At 70.4% G+C, this 10797-nt stretch overlaps 2 protein-coding genes across 4 annotated transcripts; one reads left to right on the forward strand and one right to left on the reverse strand.

The window, feature by feature from the left end:
- Nucleotides 1-5: 5 nt before the first annotated feature.
- LOC135310118 (uncharacterized) lies at nucleotides 6-3520 on the reverse strand. Of its 3 annotated transcripts, none has more exons than XM_064437148.1 (6): nucleotides 3373-3520; nucleotides 2219-2297; nucleotides 1666-2002; nucleotides 725-909; nucleotides 315-432; nucleotides 6-219 (listed from the first exon to the last, which is right to left on the reverse strand). In XM_064437148.1, the coding sequence occupies exons 3-6, from the start codon at nucleotides 1869-1871 to the stop codon at nucleotides 78-80; spliced, it is 651 nt and encodes a 216-aa protein (XP_064293218.1). In that variant the 5' UTR covers nucleotides 1872-2002; nucleotides 2219-2297; nucleotides 3373-3520; the 3' UTR covers nucleotides 6-77. The 3 variants fall into 3 exon arrangements, with proteins under 3 accessions (XP_064293218.1, XP_064293219.1, XP_064293220.1); XM_064437149.1 differs by lacking the exon at nucleotides 3373-3520 and adding an exon at nucleotides 2497-3071; XM_064437150.1 differs by lacking the exon at nucleotides 1666-2002 and having other exon boundaries at nucleotides 3373-3515.
- Nucleotides 3123-6430, forward strand: QTRT1 (queuine tRNA-ribosyltransferase catalytic subunit 1). The gene is made up of 10 exons (XM_064437147.1): nucleotides 3123-3390; nucleotides 3770-3838; nucleotides 4310-4448; nucleotides 4529-4607; nucleotides 4690-4805; nucleotides 5289-5427; nucleotides 5537-5612; nucleotides 5694-5803; nucleotides 5880-5964; nucleotides 6051-6430. The coding sequence occupies exons 1-10, from the start codon at nucleotides 3154-3156 to the stop codon at nucleotides 6201-6203; spliced, it is 1203 nt and encodes a 400-aa protein (XP_064293217.1). The 5' UTR covers nucleotides 3123-3153; the 3' UTR covers nucleotides 6204-6430.
- Nucleotides 6431-10797: the final 4367 nt, after the last annotated feature.

Raw genomic sequence — 10797 nt, forward strand, 5'->3', positions numbered from 1 at the left:
TTTGGGGGTCTTTATTTCACACCTTCGCCCAACGGCATCGTCCGACCGGGGGACCCGTTGCATGCCAGGGGCTCCCTTCACCGCCCCGCATCCCCGCGGTCGCTCTCTGGTGCCGACGGGCTGCCCCGGCGTCGCGGCGAGACCGGGGTCTGCATCCCAGTCACCAACCGGCTGAGTCCTGCCGGGAAGCGGCCGGCACAGAGGACGTCCGAGCTGCTCCTGGAAGAGACAAGGGGGGTGTGGGGGAGAAATCAGGACCCCAAACACCGGCTCTCGGCGCCCCATCACCGGGAAGTGCCGGCAGTGTCGCCTACCTGAGCTCGGCAGGGGTCTGGGGTCCCGGAGCCAGCGGGAGGGTGGGCAGGGAGCGGCGCTGGTGGCGGAGGTAGCTGGAGGGGAGGTCCTGGGGCCGCTCCAGCGGCAGGGCCATCTCTGGGGCAGGGACGGGGGGAAAAGGCACCGTCAGCCCCTGGATGGCCCTTCCTGGGGCTTGTCTCGCGATTCAGGGAGGCAAAGAATCCCCCAACGCCCAAAAAACACCTCAGGGCAGTGCCACATCCCGCTCTGAACGCAGCAGAGCCTGGATTTCAGGGTGATGGGGACATCCCCAAATCCAGCTGGGGTGAGGAAAACCCCCCCAGAGCTTCCCAGCACGGACCAGAGCATGAACTGGGGGGGGCAGACCCCCCTTCCTGGGGGAATCCCTCCCTCCCGCTGTCCGTACCGCTCCGGATCCGGCTCAGCTCCGGTCCCAGCAGCTTCCCGTCCATGCTCAGCAGGATGTATTTCTCCGTCCGGAGCTCCGGGCTGAGCCGATCCACCGTCCGCCGGTTCGGTCGCTCCTGCGCCTCCGGCTGCCGCGGGGCCGCGGGCTCGGTCTGGCCGGCTTGCACCGCATCCATCTTCCAGCTGCGATAAGGGAAGGAGAAGACAGGGATCAGCAGGGCTCCGGACGCCGCGGCGCCGGCGTGGCGTGACCCTCCCGTCCAGCCCCGGGGCTCGCGGCACTGTGGGATGGTCCCGGTGTCACCGGAGTGGGGGGGACAGCCCCATTTCTGGGGTCCCCATGGGTGAGCAAGCTCCGAAAGCCACTCCTGGGCGGGACAGCATTTCCCAAACTCACCCCTGCGCCTGTTCAGGATGAAAAGTGGCCGTTTCGGACACAGATGAGCTGCGACTGGGACACCACAGAGAAACTGGCTCATCCCCAGCCCCACATCCCACACGGGGCGAGGGGAAACGGGTGCCAGAAGCAGCCTGTCCCAAAACCAGGAAAACTGGGGGGTTGTGTCCCTGCTGCACCCCCGCGCTGCGGCCCCGGACACAACCGCAGCAGGTCGGGGGGAGCATTCGTGTCCCTGTCACCCGAAGGAACCCGCTCGCGGCTCCGGGTTATTCAAACCCACCGGCATTACCATAATCTGGACTCAAGCGTTTGGCTCCGAAACAGCCGAGCCGCCCCCGCGGGAGCTGCCGGCAGGGAGAGGGGCAGCGAGGGAGGGAGGGAGCCGCGGACCCACCGAGCCACCGGCAGGGCTTCGCGATGCAGAGGGAGGAGCGGGGAGGGAAGCTGGCGGCAGCGAGGCCAGCGGCTGCTTTGCCTTCCTCTTCCCCGCTCTGGGAAAGGGTAATTAAATCCCTCGCTGCGCGCAACGAGTCGATTACCAGATTCCCAGTGAGATTTCTGAGATAAAAGCCCCGCGTTTCAGGAGGGAGAGCAGGCGAGGAGGGGCTGGGATCAGCTGCCGGCGGGCCGGGCTGCTCCAGGCTCCGCTGACCCAGGCGCAGGTGACACGGCTCCAGGGGGGATTCGCCCAGATTCGCTCCATCGGAGCCAGGCTGCGCATCCCTCCACTTCCCGGAGCGTCCATCCCTCATCCGGCTCATTAACGCTACAACGAGTTCATCACCACAGCCGGGTCGCAGGCTGCCGGGGATCCCGGCACAGCCTCACGGCGCGGCACGCGGCAGCCGCGGTGACGGCAGGGCTGCCGGATCGCTCCTGAAGGTCATTTTAATTTGTTTTCTAGGGAATTTCTAACAGGACGCTCCTGTTTTACCGAACCAGGGGGCACGTCCCTTGCCTCCTCCCCCTCACCAGTTAAGGTCCCCTGCCCCAGCCAGTGGTCAGACTGGGAAGGCAGAGCCCCCCCAGTTGTAAACTCTCCACCCCGTGCATCCATTTCGGGAACGCCTGGCTCTTCCCAGGGGACGTTACCTCCTTTAGGCGGGCGGTTTCCCACGCGCCGAGCTGGCACGCTCGCCTCCCTCGCACCGGGAGCTGATTACAGCAGAGTCTGGAGAAACAAAAATAACCATTTATATCAAAACAGGGAATATTTCCCCAGCTCAGGCTTCCCACGCATGAGGGCCGAGGTGCTGCCCCCACTGGACCCTCCACCATCCTGACATGAGCTTAACACCGCCCAGGACCAGCCCCAGGGGAAAAATGGGGTGCTAATGGGTGATGGGAAGGGGGTCCCTCTGTGCTCAGACCTGCTCAGGGCTTTCACGGTGCGGGGGATGAGGGACCCTGGGGTGAAAACCCAGGTGCAGCTGGGACGGAATATTGCGACAGGAGAGATGGAGCTGTTGTGTGAGGGGAAACTGAGGCAGGGCGTGGAGGAGGAGGCTTCCCCCGGGGGTCTTCGGGACTAGGGGAGGGGGGTCTGCCCAAGGGCAAGGGGCCGGGCGAGAGGGCTCTCCCTGGGGGGCTTCGGGACCAGAGGAGGGGGCTGTCCCCAGGGACAGGGGGCAGAGAAGGGGGCTCTCCCTGGGGGACATAAGGACCAGGGGACGGGGCTGTCCATGGGGGACATAGGGGATCGGAGGAGGGGGCTCTCCCAGGGACAGAGGGCAGAGGAGGGGGCTCTATCCAGGGGTCACAAGGGTAAGGAGGGGGCTTTCCCAGGGATCACGGAGGAGGGGAAGAGGAGGCTCTCCACGAGGCACATGGGAGAGTAGGGCGGGGGTCTCTTCCGAGGGACACGGGGACCGGAGGAGGGGGAGTGTGTGTGTGTGTCTGTCCGTCCGTCCATCCCCCCTGCCGAGGCCGAAACCCCAACATGGCGGCCGCGTTGCCCGTGGTTACGACCACTTCCGGCGGGACGCGGGAGGCGGCCGGAAGCGCGCGTCACGTGGGAGAGCGGGAAGATGGCGGCGCCCATGGCGGCGGGGCCGGGCCCGGGGCCGCTGCTGCGGGTGGCGGCGGAGTGCGGGCGGAGCCGGGCGCGGGCCGGCGAGTTGCGGCTGCCACACGGCCCCGTCCCCTGCCCCGTCTTCATGCCCGTGGGTACCCGCGGTACCGCCAAGGGCATCACGGCGGCCCAGCTCGCCGCGCTCGGCTGCCGCATCTGTCTCGGCAACACCTACCACCTGGGCACGCAGCCGGTGAGCGCTGCCGCGGCGGGGGGGCGGGGGGGGAACCGGGATCGGGAGGGGCCGCCGGGGCCGGGGGAGGGGCCGCCCGCAGCCGGCGGGAAGCGGCGGGCACGGGGAGGCCACGCCCCACCACTGCGTTGGCCACGCCTCCATCACAGGATGGCCACGCCCCGAGACCCCCTCTCCCTGGGTGGCCACGCCTCCACGCCGTGACCGCGCCCCCAGTCCCAGGTTGGCCACGCCTCACGAGGCTTATACCATGGGAGAGGTGTCGGGATGGCCCCGCCCCCAAGCGGTGTAGCCCCGCCCCCTGGGGTCCGCAAGCCCCGGGGCTGGGTCCCCCCGCTCCCCCCGGCCCCCCGATGTGACCCCCCCCGTCCCGCCGCAGGGTCCAGAGCTGGTGCGACGTGCCGGGGGCCTCCACGGCTTCATGGACTGGCCCCACAACCTGCTGACGGTGAGGGAGGGCCTGGGACACCCATGGGGGGGGGAGGCCCCAGACCCCCACCTAGGGGGGAGGGACACCCCCTGACCTGCACCTGTGGGGGGCAGGAAGGGGTACCCCTCCAGACCCACCCCTGGCAGGGGGAGACCACAGACCCCCACCGGGGGGGGAAGACACCCCCGACCCCCATTTAGAGAGGAGGGACACCCCCCCCCAGACTCCCCTGGGCAGGGAAACCCCCCACCTAAGGGGGAAGGGATGCCCCCCAGACCTCAACCTCGGGGGGCAGAGACCCCCCAGAACCCCCACTGCAGGGGAGGCACCCCCTGCAGACCCCCCCACCCAAGGACCCCCAGCTGCCCTGACCCCCTCCCCACAACCGTGGGGGTTCCCAATCCCCCAGCGTCCCCCTTCTCCGGGGGTGTGGGGCATCCCCCCCCGTTATCGGGGTGTGTCCCCCCCCGAACCCTTCCCTCCCCCCAGGACAGCGGGGGCTTCCAGATGGTGTCTCTGGTGGAGCTGTCGGAGGTGACGGAGGAGGGGGTCCGCTTCCGCTCCCCCTACGGCGGGGAGGAGATCCTGCTCAGCCCCGAGAAGGCCATCGAGATCCAGAACGCCCTGGGTGAGTCGGGGGGGGGGGGGAGCGGGGGTGAACCCCCAAAATCGGGGGGGGTGGTCCTGAGATTTCCCCACCCCCCGCAGGCGCCGACATCATGATGCAGCTGGACGACGTGGTGAGCAGCACCACGACGGGGCCGCGCGTCGAGGAGGCCATGCACAGGTCGGGGACCCCTCCAGAGCCCCCCCGGCCCCCCCAGGACACACCCCCCCCCGGCCCTGACACCCCCCCACCCCGTCCGCAGGTCTGTCCGCTGGCTCGACCGCTGCATCGCCGCCAACCGCCACCCCGAGCGGCAGCACCTCTTCGCCATCATCCAGGGCGGGCTGGACCCGGCCCTGCGCGCCCAGTGCCTGGAAGGTAGCAGGGCCGCCTTCCTCCCGCTCCTCCTCCTCTTCCTCCGCCTCATCCTCCCCTTCCCTGCCTTCCTCCCCGCTCCTCAGCCTCATCCTCCCCTTCCCCGCCTTCCTCCCGCTCCTCCTCCTCTTCCTCAGCCTCATCCTCCCCTTCCCCGCCTTCCTCCCGCTCCTCCTCCTCTTCCTCAGCCTCATCCTCCCCTTCCCTGCCTTCCTCCTGCTCCTCAGCCTCGTTCTCTTTCCTGCCTTCCTCCCGCTCCCCATCATCCTCCCATTCTTCCTCCCGCTCCCCCCCTCCACCGGGCTCCTGGGGGGCGGTTGCGGGGTCCAGGCTCCTCGGGGGGTGTTCAGGGGGTCCAGGCTCCTGGGGGGCTCCTGGGGGGGTGTTCAGGGGGTCCAGGCTCCTGGGGGGCTCCTGGGGGGGGCTCGGGGGGTGCAGGCTCCTGGGGGGGGTTCGGGGGGTGCTCACAGCCCCCCCCCCCCCCAGAAATGACCCGCCGGGACGTCCCCGGCTTCGCCATCGGGGGCCTGAGCGGGGGCGAGGAGAAGGACCGCTTCTGGAGGATGGTGAAGCTCAGCACCGACCGCCTGCCCCGCGACAAGCCCCGATACCTGATGGGTGTGGGGTAGGTCCTGGGGGGGTCGCCGCCGCCGCCGCCCCCCCGGAGCCCCTGGGGCGGGGGGGACGCGGGGGGCAGGCCCCCCACCCCGCTCAGAGCCCGCTCCCCCCCGCAGCTACGCCACCGACCTGGTGGTCTGCGTCGCTCTGGGCTGCGACATGTTCGACTGCGTCTTCCCCACGCGGACGGCGGTAGGAGGCTCCGGGGGGGGGGCGGGGGGCGGTTTGGGGGTGGGGGGGGTCCCCACCGCTGACCCCCTCCCCTCCCCGCAGCGCTTCGGCTCGGCCCTGGTCCCCTGGGGGTCGCTCCAGCTGAAGAACAAACAATTCGCCCAAGATTTCCGTCCCATCGACGAGAGCTGCGGCTGCCCCACGTGCCGGCGGTGGGTCGGGGGGCTCGGGGAGGGGTCGGCGGAGGGGCTGGGTGGGGGTCTGACCCTCCCGCTGCCCCCCACCCAGGCACAGCCGCGCGTACCTGCACGCCCTGCTCCGCAGCGAGACGGCCGCCCTGCACCACCTCACCATCCACAACATCGCCTACCAGGTGGGGCGGGGGGCTCAGGGGGGGTGGGGGGGCTCGGGGGGGTCCCGGCCTCCCCCTTAACCCCCCCCCCTCCATTTCTCCCGCAGCTGAACCTGATGGGCTCCATCCGGGAGAGCATCCTGGCCCAGCGCTTCCCCGAATTCGTCCGGGAGTTCATGAGCACCATGTACGGGGCGCGGGAGCGGGTCCCCCCCTGGGTCGGGGAGGCGCTGGGCGCCGTCGGCATCACCCTGGATTAACTGGGGGGACCCCCCCGCGCCCCCCTCCCCATCCCCGGGGGGGTGACGGAGGGGCCGGGTGCGCTGGCAGCCCCCCGTTTACCCCCGCGGGCGGTTTTAGCCATTCCATACGTATATTTTTATACTTTTTGTGTGGTTTTTTTTACTACTTTGGTCTCTTTTTTTTTTTGGGGGGGGGGGGGGGGCGCCGCAGCCGCATCCAAATAAAGTTTCTTGGTGGGAACAGCGGCGTGTGGGGCTCTCAGTGGGTCTGGGGGGGCCCAGATCGGTCGGGGGGGGGGGCTGCCTGCCTGCGGCAGGGGCTCGGTGCCACCTTGGGGTGGGGGGCTCACGGTTCGGGGGAGCAGGAGGACATGGGTGGGGGGTCCTGGGGCGTGCGGGGCCGCCCCCGGGGGGGGCTCGGCTGCCGTCACAGGGGCCAGGGGAGCCCACGGCCGGAGAACCAGGGGTTTGGGGGGTGCTCTGGGGTCCCGGGAGGGGATCGGGGGCGCTCTGGGCACCGAGAGAGAGGGGCTGGGGCGATGGGGGTCCGGGGGGGGTGAACTGGGGACATTCTGGGGGCCTGGGGATGTGGGAGGGGATGGGGGCGCTCGGGGGTCCCGGGGGCGCGGGGGGGGGGCCACAGGACCTGGATCCTCTCTGCATCTGCTCCTCCGCCCCCGCCGCAGCACCCCGGGCCCGTCCCGCCGCCGGCGTCGCGACCCCCCCCCCACCTCGCCGCAAACCCGGCTGCTGGCGCCCCCCCCCCCCCCCCCGGCGCCCCCCAACACCCCGGGGGGCCCGCAGGGCTCGTCGCCCTCCACCCAAGGACCCTGCACCCCCAGGGTGGGCGGCAGAGCCGGGTCCACCAAAACGAGGGGCTAAACTGGGGCAGGGTCCGGCCGGGAGAAGGGGAAGGGGCTGGGCCGGGCTTAAATAGGGCAGTGGGTGCGGGGGGGGGGCTCAGGTGGGGGCTCAGGTGGGGGGGGGCGTCAGGGCAGTCAGGGGGTCCCGCGAGGCCGGGAAGCGCAGCCCCCTGCACCCGGGGACGGGGACGATGGGGGCGGGGGCGATGGGGACGGGGACGAGGATGAGGAGGATGAGGAAGATGGGGACGGGGATGTGCCCGGGGCCCCACCCTCGCGTGGGTGACGTCCCTGAGCGGGTCTTTGTCCCCATCAACTGGTGCCCGGTACGTGGCTGGAGGCAGCGACGCAGCGTGAGCTCCTGGGGACCCCCCGCCCCCCCCCCACTGCCCCCAGGCACCCCTCGCGCCCCCCAGCAGGCTGTGACCCCCCGGGTCCCACCCGCTCCCGTCTAAGGGTCTGTGGTGGGGGGCTGGGGGCTGGGAGGGGTGGGAGGTTGGGTAGGTGGGTCTATTGGGGGGGTGGGAGCTCGGAAATGTGGGTCTTTGGGGGGGGGGGGGCGTCTGGGAGCTCAGCCACGTCCTGGGGGGGTCCCGTGTTGGGGGTCTCAGATCTTAACCATGTGGGTTGCTGTTGGGGGTCTGGGAGGTCACGTGTGGGCCTTTGGGGGTCCTGGAGGTCGGACACGTGGGTCTGTTTTGGTGGGGGGGGGAGCTTGAACGTGTGGGTCTGGTTTGGGGGGTCTCAGAGCTTGCCCGTGGGGGTCCCTGCTGGGGGTCCCGGAGCTCGGCTGTGGGGAGGGTCCCTGCTGGGGGTCCCGGAGCTCGGCCGTGGGGGTCCCTGCTGGGGGTCCCGGAGCTCGGCTGTGGGGAGGGTCCCTGCTGGGGGTCCCAGGGCTCGGCCGGGGGGGTCCCTGCTGGGGGTCCCGGAGCTCGGCCGTGGGGGTCCCTGCTGGGGGTCCCGGAGCTCGGCTGTGGGGGTCCCTGCTGGGGGTCCCAGGGCTCGGCCGGGGGGGTCCCTGCTGGGGGTCCCAGGGCTCGGCCGGGAGGGTCCCTGCTGGGGGTCCCGGAGCTCGGCCGGGGGGGTCCCTGCTGGGGGTCCCAGGGCTCGGCCGGGAGGGTCCCTGCTGGGGGTCCCGGAGCTCGGCTGTGGGGAGGGTCCCTGCTGGGGGTCCCAGGGCTCGGCCGGGGGGTCCGGGAGCTTTGACACCTGCCCCCACAGACGCTCTTTTCAGCTGAAACCCCCCAGTTTGGGCCGCGCCCCTGGCGGCGGCCCCGCGGCGGTTGGGGGGGTCGGGACCCCCAGCCCCTGCCCCCCAGGGTCAGGCGGGGCGCGCGGCCGGGGGGGCCGCGGGGAGGAAGTTTGTCCATGGGGTGCGGTGGCGGGGCTACGTCAGCGCCCGCGGAGGTGCTGGGAGCCGCCAGGCACCGACGGGCGGGTGAGCGGCGCGGGGAGCCGCTGGGAGCCACTGGGAGCCACTGGGAGCCACTGGGAGCTGCTGGGAAGGGCTGGGAGCCACTGGGGGCCACTGGGGGCCACTGGGAGCCACTGGGAGCTGCTGGGAAGGGCTGGGAGCCACTGGGAGCCACTGGGAAGGGCTGGGAGCCACTGGGGGCCACTGGGAGCCACTGGGAAGGGCTGGGAGCCACTGGGAGCCACTGGGAAGGGCTGGGAGCCACTGGGGGCCACTGGGAGCCACTGGGAGCCACTGGGAAGGGCTGGGAGCTGCGGAGAGGGGTCGCAGGAGAATCGGGCAGGGAGGGGAGCGGCACCCATGGAAACTGGGATCGCCTGAGCGCCCAACTGGGTGGGCACTGGGATGGACTGGGAAAGGTGAAGCGCTGCGGATCTGGGGGATAACTGGGATGGACTGGGAAAGGTGGAGCGCTGCGGATCCGGGGGATAACTGGGATGGACTGGGAAAGGTGGAGCGCTGCGGATCCAGGGGCTAACTGGGATGGACTGGGAAAGGTGGAGCGCTGCGGATCTGGGGGATAACTGGGATGGACTGGGAAAGGTGGAGCGCTGCGGATCCGGGGGCTAACTGGGATGGACTGGGAAAGGTGGAGCGCTGCGGATCCGGGGGCTAACTGGGATGGACTGGGAAAGGTGGAGCGCTGCGGATCCGGGGGATAACTGGGATGGACTGGGAAAGGTGGAACGCTGCGGATCTGGGGGATAACTGGGATGGACTGGGAAAGGTGGAGCGCTGCGGATCTGGGGGATAACTGGGATGGACTGGGAAAGGTGGAACGCTGCGGATCTGGGGGATAACTGGGATGGACTGGGAAAGGTGGAGCGCTGCGGATCTGGGGGATAACTGGGATGGACTGGGAAAGGTGGAGCGCTGCGGATCTGGGGGATAACTGGGATGGACTGGGAAAGGTGGAGCGCTGCGGATCTGGGGGCTAACTGGGATGGACTGGGAAAGGTGGAGCGCTGTGGATCTGGGGGATAACTGGGATGGACTGGGAAAGGTGGAGCGCTGCGGATCTGGGGGATAACTGGGATGGACTGGGAAAGGTGGAGTGCTGCGGATCCGGGGGCTAACTGGGAGGGACTGGGCAGGGCCGAGCGCTGCGGATCCGGGGGATAACTGGGATGGACTGGGCAGGGCTGAGCGCTGCGGATCCGGGGGCTAACTGGGAGGGACTGGGCAGGGCCGAGCGCTGCACCCTGCGAGCCCCGGGAAGGGGCCGGGAGCTGCGCCCGCGGGTGGGCCGAGCCAACAGGGCAGGGCCGGGAGCTGCACCTGCAACTGAACTGGGAGAACTGGGCAGGGCCAGGAGGTTCGCCTGGAGGTCACTGGGAAACTGGGCAGGGCCGGGACCTATAACCTGCCGCGACCTGGGGGAACCAGGCAGAGCTGGGAGCTGCGCCGTAGGGTGAACTGGGGTAACTGGGGGAACTGGGAGCTGCGCCCGAGGGGAACTGGGGGAACCGGGCAGAGCTGGGAGCTGCGCCGTGGGGTGAACTGGGGGAACTGGGCAGAGCTGGGAGCTGCGCCGTGGGGAACTAGGGTAACTGGGGTAACTGGGAGCTGCACCCGAGGGGAACTGGGGGAACTGGGGTAACTGGGAGCTGCGCCGTGGGGAACTAGGGTAACTGGGGTAACTGGGAGCTGCACCCGAGGGGAACTGGGGGAACTGGGGTAACTGGGAGCTGCGCCGTGGGGTAACTGGGGTAACTGGGCAGAGCTGGGAGCTGCACCCGAGGGGAATTGGGGGAACTGGGGTAACTGGGAGCTGCACCCGAGGGGAACTGGGGGAACCGGGCAGAGCTGGGAGCTGCGCCGTGGGGTGAACTGGGGGAACTGGGGTAACTGGGAGCTGCACCCGAGGGGAACTGGGGGAACTGGGGTAACTGGGAGCTGCACCCAAGGGGAACTGGGGGAACTGGGCAGAGCCAGGCTCTTGGCCCCGGGACCCCTGCGACTCCCACCGGGCGGGGCCAGGCTGCAGGACCCCCAACTGGTTTTACTGGTTTAACTGGCTGGGGTGCCCGGGGTGGCTGGGCGCGTGGGGGGCGCTGCTCTGGGACCCCCCGGGGGCTGCGGGCAGCTCCGCACCGACACTCTCCCGGCTCCGGCACCCCTCGAGCCCCCCGGGACCCACCGATCCCCCCGGCCCCGGGACCCCCCGAGCTCCCCGAGCCCTCCGGGACCCCCGAGCCCCCCGGGACCCACCGATCCCCCGGCCCCGGGACTCCTCGACCGCCCGGCTCTGGGACCCCCCGAGTCCCCCAGGACC

This window comes from Phalacrocorax carbo, chromosome 30 (genome assembly GCF_963921805.1).
Source record: "Phalacrocorax carbo chromosome 30, bPhaCar2.1, whole genome shotgun sequence".
Taxonomy (NCBI): Eukaryota; Metazoa; Chordata; class Aves; order Suliformes; family Phalacrocoracidae; genus Phalacrocorax; species Phalacrocorax carbo.

Coding starts and splice junctions, on each gene's coding strand:
- LOC135310118 (XM_064437148.1), bottom strand. CDS start 1,871: ATGGACGCTCCGGGAAGTGGAGGGATGCGCAGCCTGGCTCCGATGGAG. Junction 433..724: donor GCTGAGCCGGATCCGGAGCG/GTACGGACAGCG, acceptor TCCCTGCCCCAG/AGATGGCCCTGCCGCTGGAG. Junction 220..314: donor CAGACCCCTGCCGAGCTCAG/GTAGGCGACACT, acceptor TGTCTCTTCCAG/GAGCAGCTCGGACGTCCTCT.
- QTRT1 (XM_064437147.1), top strand. CDS start 3,154: ATGGCGGCGCCCATGGCGGCGGGGCCGGGCCCGGGGCCGCTGCTGCGG. Junction 4,449..4,528: donor CGAGATCCAGAACGCCCTGG/GTGAGTCGGGGG, acceptor CACCCCCCGCAG/GCGCCGACATCATGATGCAG. Junction 4,806..5,288: donor GCGCGCCCAGTGCCTGGAAG/GTAGCAGGGCCG, acceptor CCCCCCCCCCAG/AAATGACCCGCCGGGACGTC.